The following is a 26691-nucleotide window of genomic DNA, read 5'->3' on the forward strand; positions in this document are numbered from 1 at the left end:
ATTATGAAGAATTTTTCTTGAAGTCTTATTTTTTACTAATAATAGAAGAAAGTAAAAGATACAAAAGCAGGATGTCAGAAATCCTTTATTTATTTACGCAGGTTTACAAAAAGTTCTAACAACAATGGAAATTTCATGTTCAGGCCAATGGTGTAGATAAAGCCTTTCCTTCCAATGGTGACATGTCTCTATCTTCAGTTTTATAGGAGCTTCAACCCCATCTCATGAATTAGCTACCCTGAATCATCAGCTAAGGTGAATGATTGCATTATCAGTCTTAAAAGCAGCAAATGGGTATCTTGTGCATTCCCATTTGTCTCTTCCTGTCCCCAGGGTCATTCAGCAGCAGAAAAAGCACCTCAACCTGACTTACCCTGGCCTCTTTATTGCGAGGCACACTCTGTTCATTTTCAGAACTGGCTCCCCAGCTCACCTCATATGGAAATCAATCTATCTTCCATTTCTGGTGTAATTTAATTGATACTGACATGGTTCACTTCCCCTCCAATCTCCGATGGTGAGGATCACCTGCTTTCCTGATCACATCACATCTCTGTGATGACGCACAGCAGATGCTCACAGAGATACAGCCAAGCTAGACACAGTGATGGAAAACAAAGCAAGATCATTTAATGCAGTGGTTTGTAAGCTGTGGCCTCTGAAGATGTTGGGCTCTTTTTTGCATACAGAGAAACAGAAAGGTGAATGTATGAATGTTTGTCCTATAAATGAAGCTGAGAATAAGAATTATATGGTCTTCAGAAAAAGCTCACACACTTATTTCTGTCAGCTCAGCTCTGCGTTTCAATTCTTATCCTTTCAACTATGTGACAACAACCAAAAGGAAAAAAAAAACCAAAACAACAAAACCCCATCCCCACCCCACTGCAAAGCCAACAAAGATTCAAAGTGCCATACAGGATAGGGAACAACCAAATTAGTAATTTGAGAAAAAGCAAACACTTTGAACATCTTCACTGAAAAAAAAGAAATATTTTCTCTTGGTAGGAAAGTGTTCACAGATGAGGGTCAGGAGCCACAATGAGCAGAAATACAGCATGAGCAGAAAGTGTTGCACTCTTAGAGGTATTGCCCTTAGGCATGAAAATTTGGTCAGTCTTCTCTGCATTAATCCAAGCGTAAGTTAAAGATCTCATAATTCTTTCCAAGAAGAGTAAGGGATAACCCCTGGAGCTGGCCAACATTCCCTCTATAAATAACGTATGTTCTCATAGCTAAAGCAATGTATGAACGATTGCTAGGAGCATAACAGCTGCTACATTTAATGGCAGGCTCTATGCTACCAACAGCCAATTAATGGTTTTACTTTTTTGTTCTTCTAAGTGTTAAAATAACCCAGCTACATTGCATAAGCTTTCTATGATTATACATTTACACATTTATACTGATACACAAACACACGCTGCAGTGCACTACAAACAATTTTGCCAGGATAACATATTCTGAGAATATATCTTCATGATTTCAAAACAGCTTTTAAAGTGAACATTGTCATTCCACATCCACTTTCATATCTGGAAGAGAAGCAAGGAATCGTTTTTGAGCAACACAAGCAATGACATGCGAGTCAATTTCTGGGTTGATCCCTTGTAACATTTGGTATCTGTTGTTTATAGTATGGATTTGGAAATGGATTAGAAAAGAGAATCACGGCATGGCTGAAGGAAAATGCAAGATCTGTCTTTGTGTTGCAATAAATCTCCTGGAGCATTTACCTTTAGCATTTCATGACAGTATTATAAATTATTTGCTATATATCTCAAAGAGAACACATATGGACCTGTTTAACCATCCATGAAGAATAGGACAAACTAATCTGAATGTTAGCTACAAACATATATGCAATTGTTCACAAAGAGGAAAATTCATTTCAGCTGAGGAGCAACTCAGACCTATAAGGTTGCAGAAAGACTTTGACACTTCATGGAAAAAAGCTCTTGCACACCTTAAGCAGAGTATTTAAAATCACAGACTGGTCTGTAGAGAGAAAAGCCAGTCAGGAAAAAAAAAAATATCAGAAAAGATATTAAAGAAAACCACGGGGAAGGAAACAAATATTGAAAACAGAATATCTATTCCTAACATCTTACTGGTTTACATTTGAAAGGATTCTGTTCTTTGTTAACAGGACTTTAACTGAAGAAAAGCAGATTTGTCTCTCTAGCACAAAAGCTGCTGGCAAGTGTTACACTTTGAAAAGGGATTCTTTAAATTTTGTTGTTATACATTATAATAATTTGAAGAGACAAAAATACCCTTTCTAAGATTTTTTTTGTTTTCAGTCTCCTAGATAATTCTCTGATAGTCTAACACTTATTATAGGGAGATTCCAACTTTCAGTGTTATAGTCAGACAATTCTTGCTGGTCTAATCCCATTATGGCAGTAATTTCATCAACAGAGAACTTGAGCCACTGCCATTCTTCATTTCTACCCCTGTATCTCCTCTGAAAATGACAGTGTTCCAAGACCAGAGTTATAAAAAGACGAATTCATTCCTAAGTGCTTATGAATTCATAAGCTTCTACCCACAGTAGAACACATTAGCTCAAAAACAATATATTAAAAAATGTAGGTCAAATATTATTAGGCATACTAAAGTACCACTATACACCCGTAACCACCTTAAAATATTCTAGTAATACTGAACTGTTTTCATGCAGAGGGTAGTAGAGTTTCACCTCCAAGCACAGAACTGTCAAAGGAGTTTTACTTTTTGGACAAGGAAAAATAAACTATGTACGACATACTGTTCCCAATGCTCTGGTCATACTTGACATGGTAAGATACTGAACATTTTCTTACCTTCTCCCACTTCTAGAATGTTACGTAAGGTCAATTCACACCAAGATGACTATGTGAGCAGTTTGAGCTATAAGACCGTGTTTGGAATTTCTGCTCTAACATTTTTGCTTTGTTTTGAAACTGGAATGTTTCCCTTCAGTGGATAATATGTGATTGCTTCCAGTAACAGTTTACGTTAACATTTACATTTGTTAGCTTGTGTTCTCTTACTGTTTGTCACCTAGCTCAGTTAAGCAAGCAAGGATTCTGAATCTGCCAATACAGGCTTTTTCTCCCTCCTTGCAAACCTTCAACTTTTCATTTGTAAGCAATGCCACATTATCTCTCTTTTTTTTTTTCACTATGAACAACTGTTTGGCAAAAAGTTTAAGTCATCTTCCATTGGGACATCAGCTTAGCTATGTATAGCCATAGGTGCTAGCTTAAAACCATAGTGCCTCCCTCACATCTACCTCCTCCCATCTCTCAAAGAGAAAAAGGCAATACTCGACAGGTACTGAAAGAATTCCTCGTTCTGCCACCCACTGCTGAATCCAAAACCAAGGAGGGTTAATACACAGATATGCATGGAAACTACAACCCCACTTCCCTCCCTTTTCCCCCAAAGTATTCATTACTGTTCTCTGTCAGAGAAAGGCTATGGGGCTAGGCACACAATTGGTCTGACCATTTCTATCCTATTTTGTATTGCAAAGCAAAACCAAATCAGAGTTTAACTGTGGACAGAGTGAAATAATTCACATTACTGTACGTGCAGACCTGACATTCTGATGAACTATAACTGATTGTTCCCCCTTCAGAACAATGGCAAAGCCATGCTGGTCTTTTCTATATTTTTAGATAGGGCCTCTACCTCCACAAGAGGTACAGTCTATATTCTCACAGCTAATGATAGCAGGGTCTTTTAAACAATTAAGCATGGAAAAGTGGCTTACTTTTTAATATAAAATCAGTGACACTCCATTTTATGGAAAATGGAATCCTAATCAGTTCATCCTGTTACACACTTATTGCAACACAGCCTCTTTCTCTTCTGTTCCACTAAAAAACACAAGCAGAGATTCATGATGCAGATCGTTCAGTGGCTCCTGCAAGCCTTTGGACGTATGCTGAATACTTGTAGTAAAGCACGCGCTTCCCACACCAGCATGCTGCTCATCTAATCAGATAAGGATCTTACTAAACATGGAAGACACTGTTCTTCCTATCATTTTCAAGCATGTAATTATAAATTATGCGTCAGTCTTGAAAGAAAGTGCAATTTTTCTGTTGTCCTTATTTAGAATTGTTGTTTTGGCATCACACTAATTCTGTCACACTAGAGATCTGCTACTACGCATAGGGAAACAAGAGGCACTCACCACTCCGTACGAGTATGTGTCACATGTTTCAGACACTGGGAGACTTTGGATAACTTCTGGGGCCATCCATGGAAAAGTGCCCACTAATGACATGTGTGTTGTATGAGAGTGGAACCTTGAGGCACCAAAATCACAGATCTGGCAAAAATAAATAAAAAATAAACATATTTTAGAGTATCAGCCTCATTCATTAGGCATCAAAACATCAAGTCAGGCAGCAGCATCTCTCTACATATAATTAAAGTGTTCATACCTTTAACACGCCATCAGCAGCTATAACAACTGAAAATGAAAAAACGATAGGTTACAAGAATGCTATTAAAAACAAACACAATACATTTGCACAGCAAAAGACTTTACATTTTATTAAGAAAAATGATCCTACGGTGAGCCAGCACTTGAACACGCACACATACACGATTGTCCTGGTTTCTTTGAGAAGCTTTAGAGAACATCTGCTGAATACCTGTAAGCCTCTGAATAAATGCAAAACCTTTCAGGCCTTACTGAGTTCAAAGATAGCAACACAACTATAGCTAAAATACAGATAAATTCCATTCTCCCCAATGCAGTTAGGCTTAACATGAAGCTCTCCGAAAGATTTATTAATAAAAGGAGAAAACTTACAACTGAGGTGAGATACAGACTTTCCTTGACTGTTATCTCCCTATGTGCATTATTAAATTCTGTGTCCCTCCTATCCCACTACTAGTAGTGGCAGTTTCAGTTAAAAGGCAACGTTCAGCAAATTTCATAAACGGTCATCAACTGCGAAGTACAGACTAACCAGTGCAGCTCCACACTCAGTGGACAGCCTATTACTCAAAAGCATGAATATCTGTCAAACCTCAAAACAGGCCACAGTAAAGGCAAGATTTACAGATAATAGGCCTTATCCAGTCCATTGTGTCTGGTGTCTGCCAGCCTTTCCCGGTACTCAACCTTTCCAAATACACAAAGGAAGTGAGGAGTGTCCAGGCAATGTCTGACAGCTGATAAGATGGGTACAATCATGGTCAGCAAGACACAACTTGAAAGAGCCCTCCACGGTGCTCTAAATGATGCCAGGGACTGTAATGAAGCTCAGACAGGCTCAGGATAGGAGGAGGGAACAGGCTCTTCTATGTCTCAACAACTCCTAGTGCTGCTTGATGACAGCCAAGGCATGCGTTAGTTCTGCGTGTTCACAAAGCTCAGGTACGGTTTTAAACATGACATTAACAAGCAACAGTAAATGCAGAGCGTTCAGTGCTTTACTACTTTACCATTCCTGGACTTCAGATCCCTGTGGATCACTTTGACTGGAGCTTCCATGTGTAAATAGTGCATTCCTACACAAAACAAGGGAACAGTCTAGTTAGGCAGGCTGAGCATGGTCATGACCTATCAGCAGTCATGTCTTCTGGTTCCCATTAATTGTCCTCATTACGAGCTGGCATACCTGTATGCCATACTGATACACTGCAGGAGAAGCAAAGCTTCCCATAATCTGCTTTGAGTAAAAAACACTAAGCAAAGTTCGTATGTCTCTCAGAGCATCTATATGGGTATGTTAATGCTTTTTAACATCATATTTAGTTATTTTCACTAAGGTGGTGCCTACACAGGGAAGCCAAGATATGAATTTACTGTTAATTCATTAGTTTACACTAATTCTTGTGTGGTCACGGAGAACACAAAGGACAGAACAGCTTGTTCTGCATTATTATATGAAGAATTTCAGTACATTTGCTGAGAATAAGCCCTTAGTTTCATTAAATGTCCCAATTCAAATCAAATGTAAGGATAATTACACACTTTACCTCATAATTACTCTACATCAGCAAAATTATCCTCTTGGGACTTAGGGGCAAACCAGAAGTAAAACTGGCTCACAGAAGCCATTTTCACCCCAGAAATTATTTTGGATTCATAACAACCAAGGAACATATTAAAAAGCACAGTGACTGGGATTTGCTTTTTTTATGTTTGGGTTTGTTTGATTTTTTTTTTTTTTTTTTTTTTTTACACAATTTGAGTAAGGAAGTATAGGAAGGCTTTCCTGACTTCATAGGGAAAGCATCTCCAGCTGTACACTTCACTGGCTGTGTAGGATAGTAATGCACTGAGGTCTTGCTCACCTTTAGCTATGTCAGTTGCCCAGGTCATGATATGATCCATATCCATCTCTTCACTTTTGTTACTATTAATGTAATCAAACAGTGAGCCAGCAGAAGCATACTCTGTTAAAAAACAACAACAAACTCACATGACATTTTAAAACATTGCACCTAAACTGAAAGATCTAATGGTAACTCTGCCAGTTCCAGAAAGCAGTCAACCTCTGGCTTAATGACAAAGAATTTGGGTTCAGCAGCTAATATTATTAGCAGTGTAACAGGAGAGTGGTAGTTTGTTCTAAGTATCCCAATACAGACATAATCTACTGCTAAGGGTAAAAGAAAAAAAAAAAAGTAAAATCATATATAGCTACAGGCATGAAAATGAACAGACATTAGAAAGGTCTGGCGTCAAGAAAGCTCAGTCAAAGCACTTCAAATTCCAGAGTAAAAGGTTCTGGATACTCCTTGTTCAGAATCAACAGACCTTTTTCTTAACTTCTCTCAACTACACCTACAGAAATACACAGCAGGATTATATGGGTACAAACAAGGGCTTTTTTGGCCCACTCGTGTTTGCAAGTGTGGCAGATGGAATCCAGTCTGACTGTCAGAGCTCGTGGGGCTGACAGCTGGAATAACAAGCTAGTTACACCTACACACATTCAGGTGTGAAACTGGAGACAACCAAAACCTCCACAGCACCACTTTTATATAACTTGAAATTCTTACATATTTAAACAGTTCATTTGCCACTCCTGATCAGAAGAGCAGTTAATGGATGAGTTTGGTGGTATCAGATCCTTCTTATTGTTTCCAAAGACAGAGGATATTCCCCACTGGTGAGCACTACTGCGTGTATATGATGCCCCATAACATAGGATTTTTTTTTTAAAGTAAAACCAGATTTTATATATATCATGTTCTGTTAGGAAGAAAGGGCTTGCAAGTAAAAAGGGAAATTAAAATTTTCTTCCCCATGGAGCAACAGAGTAGCAGATCAAATCATTTGTTCATGAAAAAATGGAAGGATGAAACTAGAGGTCTAACCCTGAGGTAAGCGGGTGACATTTCTATGTGCTTCAGGTCATGTTCAGCAGCCTAAAGGCTGTAGCTCCTCTGTTTAGTATTTACTAAATAAGCTTTATGCTTATTTAGTATCCTTTCACGTTTCAGTGAAAACACAACAGGAGGTTTGTGAGTTGAAGCAGCTGATACAGTTTCTTCTATCTGGTTGCCAAGACAGAGTGGGCACATGCCACCCAGTGTTGCCCAAGTAGCACAAAGACCAGGGGGATGCAAGGAGCAATGTCAAGCCTTTTGTCCCTCTCTCCCAAGGCTATTCAGGGTGCCTCTCAGGCAGAATTTAAAACCTACTTACAAGACTCCCAAAATCTTCACAGTTAAGGTGGCAAACCAGCTGGTATACAACTGAAATGTTTCATTTCAGCCACTTCAAAGCATCCACAAAATCATTCCCACAAAGACTACATCAAATATATCCAAATTGCTGTTAATAATATTAATCCATGAATGATACATGATAGGCTAAATGCATAAAAAATAAACATTGCTCCTCATCAAGGAAGTGGAAACCACTGGGAGATCGCTGCATGGGGAAGGAAACTCTGGGATGAGACTGAATCTGCATCCTAGAACATGGTAGGCCATATGAGAAGACTCCAGCGCTAAACGAAAGGAAAGAGGGAGAAAATAGGAAGTCCCTTGAAAGTAAACACTCAAGTGGCAAGTTAGTTTTGTATCATTACTGCAGGACCTCCTGCTGAAAGGAGCCTCTGCAAGAGGCAGAAGCATTGCTTCTCACGTCACTGAAAGAGGAGTAAGCTGCTGACTTGCACATTTCCTCAATTAAAACATAAGCTTTTTTTACCCTGATGTCATCATCTGCCTTATAAATGGATTCTTCAGGAATCGGCTGGCTGCATGCTTTGCATGCCTCAACAACGCATAATTTGATCCAGCAGGGTCAGGGACAAAGCAGCTCCCCGAGCCCTTGGGCACTCTGTGCAAAGGGAGGCAAGCAAGCTTCAATCAACAAAGCTCGACCCTTTAGTATTTCTTCTACACATTTATATGGATTTGGAAATCATACTGCAAGGATAATTTTCCGTCAATAATGGAGACAAGGTATTTGCTTTAGAAAGAAAAGCTCTGAATGCCTGACTGGACCCACCCTGTGATAGGCTGTGGGATACACCATACATTTATGTGCAGATGTGGGGCACAAGCTCCGAGAACCTTTTGGGAGGACGCAGCTGTGGTCAAAAAACAGATCTGAAAGCTAGGCATTGAGACCGCTGCTGACAGAGACAGCCAGTGACATCTAGAATGATGTGATCCATGTTAGCAGCTCACTGGGCGGGATGATCAATTATAACACTGACATACAACCCAGCAGGGAAACGAGTTTTGACTGCAGATGTAGCCTTTCTCAGAGAACTCTTTGACAATCCCACATAAGATGTTATGTGCAGCTAATGCTCCGCACATGCCAATGCTTGGCTGAATGCCCTCATCTCCATCACTATGAAGCAACATTAGTTTCTCAGGATTTCTTCTTGTTTGGGATTTTCCCTCATAAGAAATGGATCTCTGACTAAACACAGGATTAAGTCTGCAACAATGAAAGCCATCCAGAAGATCACGGAGTGAAAATCCCTCTAAAAGATACTTCCAGCGCAATTAACATTTCTTTTCTCAGTAGCCTTTCTCTCATTTGAAAATGGTGTGGGGAAATGGAGCCTTGCTTCCCTTCCAACCCACGGGACTCCAGTCTCCTTGGGAGTTGCAGGGAGAACCAATGCAGTCTGTTAAAAAAAGCTTTTTTCTTTAGCCAGGGTGGAATCAGAGCTCCCAGAGTAACAAATTGGTTAGACTATGCAGCGTAGTCTCTTTCTCATAGATGGTTAAAGAGTCCCCACTCCCAATGACATAATGAACTACTTTAGCTGCTGTCTGTCCTGTGACTGGCAAGCAGGTCAAATGTCCTCCGAACACTGACCTTTTGTGAGAGAAAACTGAGGACTTTCTGATCCAGACATCATCCCAAGTTGTTGATTACACATCTTGTTTGTTACTCTGCTTGCTGGTTTACATTTTATCACACTTACATTATAAATTATAGTAAAATCACATTACTTGATTTATTAGCTTTCTATTATTTTTACTGCTTCACAAAGGTATTCAAGTTTCTGTCTACACGCTATCACCAGTGCATCCTCTGAGTGGTGTAAACTGGGGCCACCCCCATGCACCTCTGGAGTACTGGCTGCAACACTGTGACCTCCAGTAGACCAATACTCCCATAAGTAAAGCTCTCCATGCTCTGAGCAGTGCTGCATCTCAGAGGCGCTCCCACCAGCTTACACTGCCATCTACTCTGATAATCAGATGTCTAAGAGACAGGCAGAAACAACTGAATTTTCACAGGTTCTGTCCACCATCTAAGAACCAATGAAATCCTGAACTGCAGTGTTTCAAACTGGTATTAGAATGTGCCACATGGAAAGACCAGTCTTCACATCAAACTCTTTGAAGTGCTACAGACATGCCAAAACATGTCTCCTAATCCATGCTTTCGTGGTTTTTACCTCTCCAAACATTGTTTCAGCAGACTGTAGATTTCTTTGCTTTGAGTTTGTTTTCTACTACTATCTTAACCTAGTTTCTCCCATACAGGAACAGGGAAATTACATTATCTGTACTGCAATTTTATATCTGGACCAACTCCAAAGATAGGGGAAGGAAGCTCAAAGTGGTGATAGAAAAAGAAAATCAAAACCATAAAACCCAACCTCCGCATAATCCTAGGAATGCCACAACGAATGAACCCTAAGTTCCAGTGAATAAAGGGAGTTGTCTTATGGTGTCTAACAAACCTTTGAATTAATTTCAAGCTCTTCCCACAGCTGGGAATTTCCCAGTGCAGATTCTCGTATTTTCAATACGGGCAGAACTCATGGTGCAGCTTTGCTCTGAGCAGACTCTCCACCCTCCCTTTTCACAGAACTTGCCAGAACTTCCTATCATGAAAACCTCTGCTTCAGTCACATCAGTTAAAATGGAAAAACAATTCACAGAACAGAGTGAAAGTTTCTGTTTAAAGAAGTGCTGAGTTTGTGCATTAAGAACATCACAGGCTACCTCTGTGCTGCTACCAACCATGCTCCCAGCCTCCCATTTACATTGGGGCAGGTGGTGCCAAGCACTCTAACATTCAAATAAGGCCAGAATAATTAGCAAAACACTGAAACTGGGTAAAGCTAATACCTTGTAACATTGGAGTTTTACAGAACCAAGACAAAGGTCAGACAAAAACCCTCACCTGTAACAATGCCATAATTTGGAGGTTCAATGACAGCTCCGTAGAACTGAATGATGTTTTTGTGACTGAGCACACTGAGTATTTCTGCCTGTTGAAAATAAACAAACAAAAAAGTTAGACAATTAAGAATAGGGCATTTACTATAATAGTTTATTTTATAGCCAAGCAGGTATACACCTATATATAACAAATATATAAACACACAAGTATCTAGGAAAGACTGTCCACAAATGCTTGGCATTTGAAAACCTCATGAGGGAGTCTGGCAGATGAATGCTTAGTATGTTTGGGGGTGAAAAAAAAAAATCAGACTGTTCTTTCATGGCCAAGGCACAGATGTGGAAGCTAAGTCTTTGGAAAAACTGAAAGCTTTGGAAAACTTTGTTCAAAGAAAGATCTGAGATTTTTGGCAGAGTTGCGGCAGTCCTATCCAGAATTTGTGTTTATGCACAAAGTACTACGGGTTCAGTGAGCCCAGTGCTTCAGGCTGTTAGAGCATACCATGCACACACAGCTCCATCCAATGTTTACTGGAAACGTGGAGTTTCCAGGCATGCGCTATAGAGTCTGATTGCATACGCACAGCAAGCACGCTCGAGATTGCCAAATAGCCAGCAGCGCAGTTGAAACTGCTCCTCAGAGCAGGCTGCAGATGTTCGGAAATTCTGGACAAACATACAAAACCTTCAAATTCCACTTGAACAATGCTTCTAGGTTTGAGAAAGAGACTGCAAGAGAATGAGAATGTATCCACAGAAATAATCACAGAATCACAGAATGTTAGGGATTGGAAGGGACCTCGAAAGATCATCTAGTCCAATCCCCCTGCCGGAGCAGGATTGCCTAGACCATATCACACAGGAACGCGTCCAGGCGGGTTTTGAATGTCTCCAGAGAAGGAGACTCCACAACCTCTCTGGGCAGCCTGTTCCAGTGTTCGGTCACCCTCACCGTAAAGAAGTTTTTCCTCATACTTATGCGGAACCTCCTGTGTTCCAGCTTGCACCCATTGCCCCTTGTCCTGTCAAGGGATGTCACTGAGAAGAGCCTGGCTCCATCCTCATGACACTTGCCCTTTACATATTTAGAAACATTAATGAGGTCACCCCTCAGTCTCCTCTTCTCTAAGCTAAGAGACCCAGCTCCCTCAGCTCTCCTCATAAGGGAGATGTTCCACTCCCTTAATCATCTTCGTGGCTCTGCGCTGGACTCTTTCTAGCAGTTCCCTGTCCTTCTTGAACTGAGGGGCCCAGAACTGGACACAATATTCCAGATGCGGCCTCACCAGGGCAGAGTAGAGGGGGAGGAGAACCTCTCTCGACCTGCTAACCACACCCCTTCTAATACACCCCAGGATGCCATTGGCCTTCTTGGCCACAAGGGCACATTGCTGGCTCATGGTCATCCTGTTGTCCACTAGGACCCCCAGGTCCCTTTCCCCTATGCTGGTCTCCAACAGGTCTGTCCCCAACTTGTACTCATACATGGGGTTGTTCTTGCCCAGATGCAGGACTCTACACTTGCCCTTGTTATATTTCATTAAATTTCTCCCCGCCCAACTCTCCAGCCTGTCCAGGTCTCTCTGAATGGCTGCGCAGCCTTCCGGTGTGTCAGCCACTCCTCCCAGTTTTGTGTCATCAGCGAACTGCTGACAGTGCACTCTATTCCCTCATCCAAGTCATTAATGAATATATTGAATAGAACTGGTCCCAGAACCGACCCTTGAGGGACTCCGCTAGACACAGGCCTCCAACTGGACTCTGTCCCGTTGACCACCACTCTCTGGCTTCTTTCCTTCAGACAGTTCACAATCCACCTCACTACCCGATCATCCAGACCACACTTCCTCAGTTTAGCTGCGAGGATGCTGTGGGAGACCGTGTCAAACGCTTTACTGAAATCGAGATAGACCACATCCACAGCTTTACCATCATCTATCCACCGGGTTACATCCTCATAAAAGGCTATCAAGTTGGTTAAGCATGACTTCCCCTTGGTGAAGCCATGCTGAGTGCCCCTAATGATCCCCCTATCCTTGATGTGCCTAGAGACAGCACCAAGGACAAGCTGTTCCATCACCTTTCCGGGGATGGACGTGAGGCTGACCGGTCTATAGTTACCCGGGTCCTCCTTCTTGCCCTTTTTGAAGACTGGAGTGACATTCGCTTTCCTCCAGTCCTCAGGCACCTCTCCCGTTGCCCACGACTTAGCAAAGATGATGGAGAGTGGCCTAGCAATGACTTCCGCCAGCTCCCTCAGCACCCGCGGGTGCATCCCATCAGGGCCCATGGATTTATGGACGTCCAGATTGCTTAATTGGTCCCTGACCCAGCCCTCATCTACCAAGACAGATTCCTCCTCTATCCTGACTTCTTCTGGGGCTGCAGGGGTCCGGGGCTCCTCAGGACAGCCTCCAGCAGGATAGACAGAGGCAAAGAAGGCATTCAGTAACTCGCCTTCTTTTATCCTCTGTCTCCAGGGCCCCCACCTCATTCATCAGTGGGCTACATTGCCTCTAGTGTTGGCTTTACCTGCAATGTATTTGAAGAAGCCCTTTCTGTTGTCCTTGACCTCTCTTGCAAGGTTTAATTCCAAGGAGGCCTTAGCTTTCCTAGTTGCCTCCCTACATCCTCTGACAACAGACTTATATTCCTCCCAAGTGGCCAGCCCCTCCTTCCATGATCTGTACACCCTCTTCTTCCACTTGAGTTTGCCCAGCAGTTCCCTGTTCAACCATGCAGGTCTCCTGGTACCCTTCCTCGACTTCCTACCTGCTGGGATGCTCTGATCTTGAGCTCGGAAGAAGCAAGTCCTTGAATGCTAACCAACTATCTTGGGCCCCCTTACCTTCTAGTATCCCTGTCCCATGGGATTTCCCCTAGCAATTGCTTGAAAAGGCCAAAGTTGGCCCTCCTGAAGTCCAGGGTTGTGATTCTGCTAGCTATTCTGTTCCTGCCACATGAGATCCTGAACTCTACCATCTCATGGTCACTACAACCAAGGCTGCCCTCAACCTTCACCTCTTCAACCAGACCCTCCTCGTTAGCGAGGATAAGATCCAGCAGCGCTCCTCTCCTAGTTGGCTCATCCACCATTTGCATCAGAAAGTTATCATCAATGCACTGGAGGAACCTCCTGGACTGAGGATGGCTGGCTGAGTAGGCCTCCCAGCAAATATCAGGGTAGTTGAAATCCCCCACGACAACCAGACCCTGTAATTGCGAGACTGCTCTCAGCTGCCTGTAGAAGGCCTCATCACCCTCCTCATCCTGATCCGGTGGCCTGTAATAGACACCCACAACAGTATCACCCCTGCCAGCCTGCCCTTAATTCGCACCCACAAACTCTCAACTCGCTCCTGATCCGCCCTTGGACAGAACTCAATACATTCTAGCTGCTCACTCACATAAAGAGCACTCCACCACCTCTCCTTAGTGGCCTGTCTTTCCCTGAACAAGACATAGCCATCCATGACCACATTCCAGTCATGCGAGGCATCCCACCAAGTCTCTGTAATTGCCACTAAATCATAGCCCCCCCGACCGAACACGGATTTCCAACTCCTCCTGTTTATTCCCCATGCTGCGTGCATTGGTGTACAGGCATTTCAGGGAGCGAGCTGAGCACACCGACTTCACCCCAGCGGGATGGGAGGCCTCCTGGTCTACCTCAACACTAGAGCGTTGCCCCAGTGGTGCAAGCCCAGCTACTACCCCATCCCCCTTCGAATCTAGTTTAAAGCTCTCCGAATGAGCCCTGCTAATTCCTGTCCCAGAACCCTTTTGCCCCTATGACATAAACCTTTCCTGTGTATTACGGTCACGCCTGGTGTCTTATAAAACCAGCCATTATCAAAGAACCCAAAGCCCTGTCTGTAGCACCAGTCTCGTAGCCCCACAACAGAGTTTTGAATATACATGTAGTCCCTGTGGATTTTGAGAGAAAAGGTCAGATGACCCCTTCGAGGTCTCTCAACAGTTTTGCCTCTGCAGTATATTAAAGTAAATACTCAAGAGATTTCAGACACGTGTTTTTACACAAATATATGTATTACGCAAATATAGATATATACTATTATATATTTTTCTCTACAGCAATGCATTACTTCAAAACTTTGAGATTATGTTACTGGCCGTAGGAGCGTTGCTGTTCACCTGCAGGTGAGTCTTCCCACATTTGCCTGGACAGTTGCCAATTAGATTATTATGTAGCCTTCTAGATTCACTGAAAACAGGAAGACTATAGCAGCTTTGATGCAGAAAACAATGGTACATCAGCTAGTGCTACTGTAATAAATGTATAGACATAGCAAAACAGTATTTTTTTTGGCCTATGTTTTACAGCTGGTACTGTAACACATGTGCGTAAATGCGTGACAAAGGCGTCAGATGGCTCAATTTTTTGCTGTTTTTGTTTAAAGCCTTTCTGAGTAACTTCAACAGAGTTTTGAATTAAGACCTTTATCTTTAGCTAATACAACACCGATATTTACACATATTCAATTAAATTTTTTAACTATAGCTTTGAACTCAACTTGGGTTGCACTAGTTCTTTTTGCTGCTTAGCCTGCCCAGCAAGGGAAACAGTGTTATCGTGAAGTGAGTAATCTTTTTTCACAATACCAGAAAAGTAATTTTTTAAATGTGTGCTCTTTTCAGCAAATCCTACTGCAGACTGACTCACCTACAAGTCCACAAAATAATTTAATTGGCAGCTATCTAAGCAAATGTGAGAAGACTCACCTGCAGGTAAACAGCAACACTCCTACAGCCACTCAAGGGACCCGAGAAGGGATCTGTCAGATCAGCAAGGGATCTGTCAGCAGAAGGAGCTCTGCCCTCCAGCTGCAGCCCCAGCAGCCTCCCAAGGCGAGGGACTCCAGCAGCAGCAGCAGCAGCAGCAGCACTGCCCATTTCATGAGCTGTACCTCCAACCTCTGTCAGTAGCTGGGAGGATGCAGATGACAGCCTAGTCATTTAAAACTCCATCTCCATGGGCTAGCAAATGCAAGACCCCTATACTTCAAAAACTTTTGTATTATATTTTCATCTTCTTTCGGAAATATTAAATTGGGGAGTGTCCTCTAACTCCTACCAGCATTACTGCCGGATAACCAGGAAACCTAACACTCCTTGACTTCCTATCTGAATATAGTTAGAAATGAGACAAGAATAACAGGCCACAAACACAAACAACAATTAGACAAACCATCTAGACCATCTTTTCTTGAACATCTTGGTCAAGAGGAGCAGAATGATTAAAAATGCCACACAATAAACACATCCAAGTGCCACAGCTCCCTATTCCACCGCAGCAGTGTGCAGAACCCAGTGACTGCCCTCCATCCCACACAAGATGCTGCTGGATCTAGTAAAAGCCAACCAGCGTCACTGGACAACAGCAGGGGCTGCACTGCAGCCACACCACGAGCAAAACCCAGGCCTACCAATCACCCAGTGCTACCACGAAATGGACAACAAGCAAGACAGAAGCACCAGGCCAAGAGGATGAGTCCTTCGCTGCTGCAGGCATACTGACACGCAGTGCTGTCAGTATGAATCTGGAGATTCAAAATAATTATTTTCTAAGATTATCTTATTTACAGGATATTACACACTAAGATCACATTCCAGGAGTATGAAGAAATGCTGTGTGGACCGTGGCTAATCATCTTCACATTGACATTCATACTCTAAACTGGTATTTAACAGACACCAAAGCAAGCTTCCATCTAAGAATAAGGAAAGGCACCTATTAATTGCCCACAGATACACAAATTAAGAACTGGGGGGAAAAAACTGCCAACTCTTTCTAACAACCATTACTTCTGAAAGAATCCTTTCTAAACACTTTTAATCACTCTGCTGTTGTTAGCACTAGCAATCCTAGACTATTCCTTTCATGTTTTGCTCTTTTCAGTTGCTGTAGATCAGCTGTGAACTCTATTAGCCAATTTAAAGACACTTATTCCTTACAGTGAGAACAAGATGCAAGTCAATCCACATCTTTGAAGCTTTTGTACTTTTTTTGACAAGAAGGTGCCATATTTCAATGAAAGAATGACTTTCAGATAGCAATTACAAAGTGGTGGTTAAAGACCAGTATTTCAAAGGTCTCTTAGGCACTTACAAGAATATTTAGCATCACCTTTAAGCATCAAACTCATACTTAAATTCAAAATGCCTAAATGCCTGGAAGAAAATCCTGCCATGCATCTGTCTGCCTAAAGGCCACTGAAGAAGCCAGCCTTCACTGGCTTGGGCATGACACGCTCACTTCCCTCAGTAAAGCTGCTATTTATCTTATGCAACTTAAATGAGCATCAATTTCCTTCCTAAAGCCACGGTGATGACAAGTAACAAGTCTTCAGTTATTTCACTATATTACTTTTTTGTGTGAAAGACAGATTATTTTTTTTTTTTTTTTACATGTTGGGTTGAAGCAGAACTAGAAGGAGCTCAGCTGAAGGAAAGGCACAACCCGAACACGTAAATACAAACTCCTTGGACATAACATAGAGACGCAGTCAGACACACAAGGTGACTGCAGTGAAGTTGAATACTAGGCTTAGTCCCATGATAAACTTAGTCACAGCCTGGTACTGATCATCAAACCACGCTAAAACCATTCACCCTGTACTTACACCACAGGTATGGGTGAAATTATGTCCCTCTCTCAAGTCCTACTGAAGGGACTAGATGCCATTTCTCAAAGGCAAAGGGATTCAGAAGTCTAAACAAACCTAATCCACTGTTTACATAATTCAACCACTATAATGAAATCCAAGGTCAGAGCAAATTACACTAAAAACATTTTAATTCTCACTTACTGGCTCCTGTAGCATAACTGTAAATCAAACCAAATTCATAAGACAACTATAGTATAAGACTTAGGAATTCAGGTAATCCCTCAGTGCACAAACTAATTGTGTCCTATGAACCACAGTCTAGATCACAGTGCTTAACGGCTAATTTATTTTTATGCCCATTTAATCTCTGCTTATTGACATATGTGAAAATGTCAATTACATCATCTGTGACTGACATCACCCTACAGCTGCCTCTAGACCTGCCAGTACTGCTCTGAACTTTCTAGTACAAACCACTCTGCATGAATACTGATATCCTCAGTATTTTCAGCAGGTAAAACCAGGGTCCTCCTCTAGGCCTTGTCTGTGTTCAGCAATTGATGAGAAGAAACCACGAACACAGATTTTGAGCGTAGCCAGCAGCCGATGAGGGGACAAAGCAAGCTACATGGACAGCGTGGTCTCATTATGAGCAGCACAAGCCTCAGCTCACTGGGATGACACACGTCCTAGCTTGCTTTCGCTCTGTCTAGTGCCAGTGCAGCAAGAGCAGCGAATGCAGCTTAGCTCTGATGAGATCTTCAAGCTCAGCGCTGACTGCAGATGTGGGCAACAGCCACCTGATGCTGAGCTGGCAATACTCAGGAACACAGACAAGGCCCTATCGTCTGATCTTTAATTGCAGCCACAAAGGCAGTGAGGATGTGGACGGAGGCACTTGCGTACAGCTGTGTTTTTTGCCTGCCAGCTACTTGTACCCAGCCACAGCTGCTCTTGTCAGAGCTCCCTATCCCACAGCAGCAAAAGTTAGCAAAGACCAAACAACTCAGCATATTTTAGTTACTCTGGTGCTCCTTGGAAATACATTGGAAAATTGTTACACTCACACTTGTAGTCAAGCAAAGTGATCAAGGGTTTGGGCTAGCAGCCCATTCCAGCAGCACAGCTGGGTCTGCAAAAGAACATCTGTCCACAAGAGTTTTTTCATTATCAAAAGACTTTGTTGCTTGGGTCCAGGCAAACTGCACCCACAAGCAACTGAATCACCATTTCTTCCAGGTCCCTTTGGAGCCGCTGGACAGAGCGGACAAAGTACAGCCATCCTTCCATCCTGGTATGAGCACGCTGGCTTAGGTTTAACATTGGAAATAGCTGCAGGCCCTTGTGAGACCATCAGGTCAGCCAGCAGCCAACCAACTCTCCTGTTAATAAATCAGTTAATTGCACAGCAAGAGGAACCTTCGCTCCATGCAAAATGACAGGGTTAGACATGGTTAACTACCTAAGGAATCTGATTAATACAAGTTCCTTAACTGCCTTCTAATATTTATTATTACATTGTGCAATAGTTTGGTTACTTACTTTTCCAAATAAATGTTTGCCATGTTTATTTAGACACACTTAAGGCAGCTTTGAAAAGACATTTTTTCCTAAGTCTTGTACCATTTTAAAGGCTTTGACCTTTGTGATGTTCTTGGGAGAGTTGCAACTTAGCTACTCTCAGGGGGTTTTACAGTCTAATAAAAGGGCAGCTGGAAGAGGCCAGCTGATGTTTTACTAAAATCGTCTATTTACTGACAATCACATACAAAAAAAGAGATAGAATGCTAATACAAATCTATCCCAAACCTTTATTTCCAGGTTCCGGCTCAAAAATACATTCAGCCTGTGTTCACTTTGAGTGTCTCAGGAATGCTCTCGTGTGAATTCACTGATGTCTAATAAGGGATGATGTCTCTTATAATACACTAGTTTCTCTAGGTAAATGAGCCCAAAACATCATTTTACAGATGCAATACTAAGACAATCAGCATCTAAAGCTACAGTTCAGCTACAAAACACTAGTAGAATATTCATCTTAGAATCCTACAGGCATATGGGGTTTTTTTTTAATGTAACACTGACAAATCATTAAGCCAAAAAAACCTGTACACTTTTTCACAAGACATTTATATGCTTTACATACTTTAACATAAATATTATACAACCTCATGATGATTCTTTTAAATCACGTTAACATTTGATAGAAGCCAGAAACTACCCACAGCAGATAATTTTTACTACTCCATTGTTTCTGTCCCTTTCGAAAGTTAAACTGAATACAATTCTTAATGAGGCAGGATATAGAAACAGTTTACGTAATTTAGCTCTTCTGGATTATTATCATGCCATAATAATGTCTAATGTCTTAGACAACTAATGTTCTATCATTGCTAAAAAATGTTCCTCCAAATATGCAACAAATAAAGGGATACATAACAGGATTTAGAAATATAAAACTACTATGAAGAATTTTACAGGCAGGGATGTAATGCAGTTATTACATTTTTAACATTAAAAAGAAAAATCAAGCAGATACAAAATAAAACTTCAAGACCTTGCCTACTGTTTTTTCTGTCATAAATTTTGTAAGGAAAAAATATATGAAGGTTTTGTGCTTTGGGGTCCCAAGAAGAAAGCTGTTAATACGCAAAGTACACCGATTATCCAGTTCAGAGAATGTTTGTGAAACCTATTAAACTGTCTTTAATATTAGCAAAGCAAGAGGAAAACCACATGAACATGGCAAAGCCAAAGAATCCTCAGTGAGATTTTTTTAACTGCAAATAAGCAAAGTTACCACATGCTTTGATGAGTGCTGCGGGCACCCTCCCAGCACAAATGCGTTACCACCCCTCTCAAAAGGCAGTCATAGTTCTTAAAACTATGGTTGCCTATCACTTAAAGCTGTGTGAGTTGGGGTTCTTTCTTAGTATTCATTTAGAGGATCACTTATCCAAAATAAAAGCTCTTTTCTATAGCTCATTAACTAGTTAAAACTCTCAGCATGTTATAAGTCTTAGAAGGCATTCGGTGTTATAGGGATACTATTTCACAAACCACACAGCAAAGAAGGGTTAAATTACATTCTCAGATGGATGCCACCAACACTTCTGTAAACAACAGAATTAAATTCTCGTGAGTATGTCTACAATGACATACAAAACATGTATTTAAAAGCATTTTGATTGAACAAATGTTTCAAAGCATCAGATTTGCAACCAAAATTATGTCCGACACTGTTACAAATCCCAGAGATTAAAAGTGGAAATATAAAGGGAACTTTAAAATATTTCATTTGTAACATGCAGTAGCAAATGTGTATGAGCATTTTTGGAGGTAAGGAACACCATAGGATGTTAGTAGTAAAATATATTGGATATTGACCATTTGAATAGAAAACCGAGTTTTATAATCTCCTATAACTTTTTATATCAACCTTTGCACATAACTTGGCAGTTTTAAGGATAATTTGAAGGCTACGGGATTAGCAGTACTACCCAGTGAATTCAGAACATCCCTGTCACAACACTGCAAAGCCAAACAAAAGCTGCAGCATTTAGGATAAAACTAATCAAGGGCACTTTCTGCAGAAAATCCTTACAGAAGGTTTAATAAGCTTGAAAATGACATTTTCAGTTACAGCTACACTGCCATTCACCAAAAAAAAAAAAAGGCACAAAGATCATGGACAAATAACTATTTTCATACAGATTTCAACTAGAAATCCACAATACCCAAACATATCCCACAGGAGTGTTACATTTTGCAGCATACAGCTTGAGATTGTATCAGCATTTAATATTAAGGTACCTGATAAAGGGAGATGTGCCAAGAACAAGAAAAGTAGTTTAGATTTCACTAGTGTTATTCACAGTTAGTAAAACCCTTCAAAACACACTTAAACTATGTATTTGTAATGGTGTAAGAGTTTAGAAATAAGCAAAGTCCTGCAACATTATAAATATTTCATTCAGGCAGATTTAGAGTAAGAAGCTGACTCCAGCTGCAAAGCAATACCAGCAATTGAACCGAAACAATAGATGAGTGGACTAAACAGCAGGTTTGAAATACCTGAGCTCCCATAGAGCAGTTTATTTTCAGCAGTCATCATTTCTCTTCTCAATGTCGGGAAATTTTCCCATTTACTTGCAATCATTTTGAACACAAACCTGCTTTAACTATAGAGTTCAGCAACAAAACCCATGACATCTCTAAAATACAAGGGAATAACAAAACATGAAACTTCTGACTCCTGCTCACTCCACAGACGAGCAGGTGTCATGGCTAATACGAAACACCAGAATCTTTCCAGATCCAAGAAATGGAAAAATATCCAAGGAAATTATTTCTGAGATCAAAGTCACTATAAGTCTCATGAGCCCCTTGTTGGAAAGACGTTCTGGTACAACAGTGATGGGCAAAACCAATCCCCTCTCAAGGAGTTTCCTGCAGTGCTTCGGAGCAACAGAAGAGAAAATAATGTTAAAGAAACAGTATCTGGAAAAAGGCCATGTCCATACATACCCAGCTAGAGCAGTGGTTTTTCCAAGGTCTGCAGAGTATTAGTAAGGAATCTGGGTAAGATAACTCAGAAGAACAAGTCTCATCTCATTATACAGTGGCTTTTGCTGAACAATTAGCACGGACTCCAACAAAGACAGGAGAAGCTATACTAATGGATCCTGATACCCTCCCCTAAAGCAGCTATAATCTTTCCACTGAATTATTGTCTCAAACTTGACCATGAAAACTGTAATTTTTCCAAGGAAAAGAATCATCATGTTCTTGAGGAGCACTCACTTTAAGCCTGTCTTAGAGTAGATAAACCCAACCTATGTAGCTAATGATAGGGACAGCACTTGATGGGGATCCATCTTACTGGAATCCCAGTAATTGTTGTAATTCCAGAAAATGTTCCTCAACCAGACAGGCTGAGCCCACCCTCATGAAAACAGCACATCACAAGATGTGTCACCTCCCTGTTATATGTTATCAGCAACTGCTGGGGAACCACATGAGGTTTTGCTTTCCACATGGACTATCAGAGCTCTGTAGAAGGCTCTCCTCAGTTATCACTCAAAAAACGACCTGCCCCTGCAGAAAAGCAAAGAATGGCTCCCTACCCAGAGACCACCTACTTCAAAACTTTCAGCACAGAAATTCTGCTGTGACTGGCTGGCATAAAAGAAGAGAAAGTAGCTGCCAACTACAGGCATTCTTCTGCTGAAGTGTCTGAGAGTCCTCCACAGATGAGAAGCATTTTTCATGCCACATTTATCTATGCCACAGCACAAGCTCACAAAATCTGGGGTTTTCAAGAAAATGAGTTGTCACCATAATCTGAATCTCTTGACTGCTGTGCATTATCTGAATGCATTAGCTTGAATGATGCACATCATGATTTTATGTGAACTGTCCAAATAATCCACCCTGAATCACAGAATCATAGATCGCCTTGGTTGGAAAGGACCTTTAAGATCAAGTCCAACTGTTAACCCAGCACTGCCAAGTCCACCACTTAAACCATGTCTCTTAAGTACCAATGTACAGGTCTTTTAAATACCTCCAGGGATGGTGACTCCACCACTTCCCTGGGCAGCCTGTTCCAATGTTTGATAACCCTTTTGCTGAAGAAATTTTTCCTGCTATCCAATCTAAACCTCCCTGGTGCAACTTGAGGCCATTTCCTCTCGTCCCATCATTTGTTACTTGGGAGAAGAGACCAACACCTGACTCGCTACAACCTTCTCTCAGGTAGCTGTAGAGAGTGATAAGATCTCCCTTCAGCCTCCTTTTCTCCAGGCTAAACAACCCCAGTTCCCTCAGCCGCTCCTTGTAAGACTTGTTCTCTAAACCCTTCACCAGCTTCCTTGCCCTTCTTTGGACTCTGCTTCCAGTTTGGTTTTAACCATGTATAAGTGACTTCCTCAAGCCATAGCAGCACGCTGTCTCCGTGACTAACAAAGTCTTTGGCGAGTTAAGCATCCTTCCTCAGGTTCAGCCGGATCTCCCTTTCACCTTGCTGAGACTGGCAAGAACATAAGCAAGAACAGTCTCAGAGAACACAGGACTACTCTCAACTCCACCAAAATCTTTCTTGTACCTTCTCCAACTAAGTATGACTGCCCTTCAGCCAGGATCATGCCATCAAGCAACAGCCAGAACAACAGACTTCACCGCAGCTCTCTGGCTATGTCCATGCTACCACCTAGACCACTATATGGATCAGATGTCTCCATTCCCAACAAAACTCAAGCTTCAGGATTGTAAATGCCTTACCTGCTTTTCAGGAAAGTTACTCTTCTTTGTCTAAGATTGAAAACTGCATTTACTTAGAAACTTGGCTCAAATGCTACCCTACTGGGTAGTGATGGCCAAAAATGAAACTAGACAAAACTCCTGAAATTTCAAGCTTTTACCTTTATACAAAGTAGATTCACTGTTTATTTTTTCTTGGGATTCTTCAGGCTACCCTTCATGGTAGCTCAATCTTTTTCTGTTAAGGCTAAAAACTTTCAAATAAAACAATGCCTAAGATAAAAACCTTAGAGTATAATTAGTAATATTTAAAAATTTGTTTTAGTGTCATAAAACCACATTTATTAGTATTACCGTACTATTTATTTCTGACGTGTAACTTCAGCTTTTCCCCTACTTCTCTTTGATGAATTTCTTGTACACAGAATTCCTTATCTTATCTAGACTTTATAGCTATCTGCTTACATAGATATGTCAATAATAACTATTTCTAATGCTTGTTATAAAAAAACGTTTTCAGAAAATAAAACCTTTCTTTTTAAATTATGTTGACATCATATCTATATAAGAATATAAGAGGTCAGCCTCAAAATAAATTGTTTAAAAAGGCAGTAACTTGAATACCAGCATCGCTGAACTCTGTAGAAAGTGGAAATCTAGAAGAACCTATCTAGAAGAGCGATAAGAGACTAATCACAGAGTGACCTGGTATCCTATGAAGGCAGTGGCTTTGAGTTTTATGAACAGCAGACTTACAAGGAGCAAAGAACTCACACAGTTTTTGTACCACCACAGTATACCAAATTAAGCCAAAAGTCTGACTTTCTCATTGCTCTTCTCCAACCAAACAGCAATATCCCAAGCCAGTTCCTTCCCCAACGTTATGACAGAACGACCAGAGGTACCGTAACCTCTACCCATGTCTGTGCTGCAACCTTGGCTCTGCGGTTTGAACCCACCAGAAAGAGCAAAACTGAATAATGAGCCAAACTGAGAACACGAAGCCTGAGACCTGCTCCAACTCCTTTACAATGGTTTGGTGGAACAGAGCACATGCAAGCCAGGAGCATTTCCTCTAAGGAAAGTTGGAAATGTGCAAAAATCACAGCATCACACATGCCATTAATTCTCATTCTCCAACATGTGCAAAATGTTTCTGAGAACTGCTCTAACTCACACACACGAACAGACCAAAATTTCTAACACAATACAGAAGTAGGAAAAAGTGGTAAATAGAAGACAGTTGAATACAAAAATAACAGTACTGCAATAATAGTCCACAATGTAACCACAGTACATTTTAGGGTAAACATGTAAAGGGAAAGAACATCTTGCAACCACATTCAGCTTTAGCATTTCTCCATTTGTGAGCTTCTACTTCCACACCAGTAATCTGCACCTTCATACTTCATTTGGATTTTCTCTTTTCATCATTTTATTAGAAAAATTCCAGACACATCAAAAATAAATGAGAGGAATACCACACACATACCCAAATGGGAGATTAAGAGCATTTAAAAGGCCGGTTAGAAAATGGAGATAATATATTTTGTGATTACAAAACAATTGACTTGCACTACTTCCTCCATCGCCCTGCACTGTGCTTCCCGAGGACCTGCAATACATGAAACAGCAAAGAGGAAGCAGGAACGCTACATTACATGAGCCCACAGTAACTTCAGGACTGGGGTCATGTCATGCAGCGTACCAATGAAACCTCCTTCCCCATGGGCTGTACCTGAAAAGCCGAGAGGAGGCACATGATGCAGCTAATCACAATTCGAGTCTGAATCGGACTGCAGCAAAAAGAATTGGCATTTCTCTTCCTATTCTAGCAATGCCCATAGTCCCTGGATGATTACTAACTTATTTATACTCCAAGTACAACAACGATTAGATTGGCAAAGTTCACTACAATGAACTGAGCTCACAAGCTGGATCCAGCGCCCAGGAGCTCGGCTGAGGAGGGCGACCAAGCTGGTGAAGGGTCTGGAGGGTCTGACCTACGAGAAACGGCTGAGGGAGCTGGGGTTGTTTAGCCTGGAGAAGAGGAGGCTCAGAGGTGACCTTATTGCAGTCTACAACTACCTGAAGGGAGGTTGCAGTGAAGTGGGAGTTGGCCTCTTCTCCTGGGCAACTAGCGATAGGACAAGAGGACACAGCCTCAAGCTTCGCCAGGGGAGGTTCAGGCTGGACATTAGGAAGAATTTCTTCTCAGAAGGGGTCATTAGACATTGGAATGGGCTGCCCAGGGAGGTGGTGGAGTCACCATCTCTGGATGTGTTTAAGAAAAGACTGGACATGGCACTTAGTGCCATGGTCTAGTTGACAGGGTGATGTCAGGGCAACGGTTGGACTCGATGATCCCTGAGGTCTCTTCCAACCTGGTTGATTCTGTGATTCTGTGTTTCGGTGGCACAGAGCACATTGAAAACGGCAACATCTCCTTTGGTGTGGAAGAATAACAGCATCACATATACCACAGCTTCCCATTTTCCAATCCAGAGGTAAGCAAAACTTGTCTGAGGACTATTCTAATTTGACAATTAGGGAGAAATCAACTCCCATCAAGGATGCGACACAAGCAAATGTAATTTTCCATGCCACCTTCAGGTCAAGCAAGGTTGGGATGACTTTAAGCATTCTCCTTCATCCAAGCAAAATCATCCTCTAGCAATACGGATGCCTGAGATACATCTCTCTAGAAGGCACAGCCAGAACTCTTTTCCACCCTGCCAGAGTGAGGTATGGCTACATGACATTTCCCCTCCCTTCCCACGTGTGCTGCTACCGTGCTGTGCACTTTACTTGCAATGCCACTGGCCTGCCGAGGGTGTTCACTTGTAGGAGACAACTCCCTGGTTCCAGGGAAGGTCCTTCCTTCTGCCTGGTAAAAAAAAGAAGTGGAGCTCAGGAAGGCTAACTCTTATAAGAAAGATGCAGTATTGGCAGGAAAAAAGCACCCAGAGAAACATTATTATTCTCTTCAAGTAGAGTTAGCAATACCTTGTTATTAGTATTCAGTGTTACTATAAAGAGGGTTTTGGCTGACCTTATATATCTGGAAGGCAGTCATAACCCTTCTGCCTTTCTTGTTTCTTGAGTTTTTGTTGCAGTTTAGAGGGCTTCAAGATTCTTGCCTCAAGGCCAATTTCATCAATGATCTCTGCTC

The 26691-nt window shown here is 41.6% G+C and overlaps 1 protein-coding gene across 1 annotated transcript in view; it reads right to left on the reverse strand.

Annotated features, from left to right (window-relative positions):
• MAP3K20 (mitogen-activated protein kinase kinase kinase 20) overlaps nucleotides 1–26691 on the reverse strand; it is a 74191-nt gene that overhangs the window by 26643 nt on the left and 20857 nt on the right. Inside the window, exons 3-7 of the mRNA XM_068407341.1 lie at nucleotides 10631–10718; nucleotides 6307–6408; nucleotides 5452–5517; nucleotides 4440–4468; nucleotides 4187–4324 (exon numbers count right to left, since the gene is read on the reverse strand). Of these exons, the coding sequence (XP_068263442.1) occupies nucleotides 4187–4324; nucleotides 4440–4468; nucleotides 5452–5517; nucleotides 6307–6408; nucleotides 10631–10718 (423 nt within the window). The remainder of the gene's footprint in view (nucleotides 1–4186; nucleotides 4325–4439; nucleotides 4469–5451; nucleotides 5518–6306; nucleotides 6409–10630; nucleotides 10719–26691) is intronic.

Source organism: Nyctibius grandis, chromosome 9, assembly GCF_013368605.1.
Source record: "Nyctibius grandis isolate bNycGra1 chromosome 9, bNycGra1.pri, whole genome shotgun sequence".
In the NCBI taxonomy this organism is placed as follows: domain Eukaryota; kingdom Metazoa; phylum Chordata; class Aves; order Nyctibiiformes; family Nyctibiidae; genus Nyctibius; species Nyctibius grandis.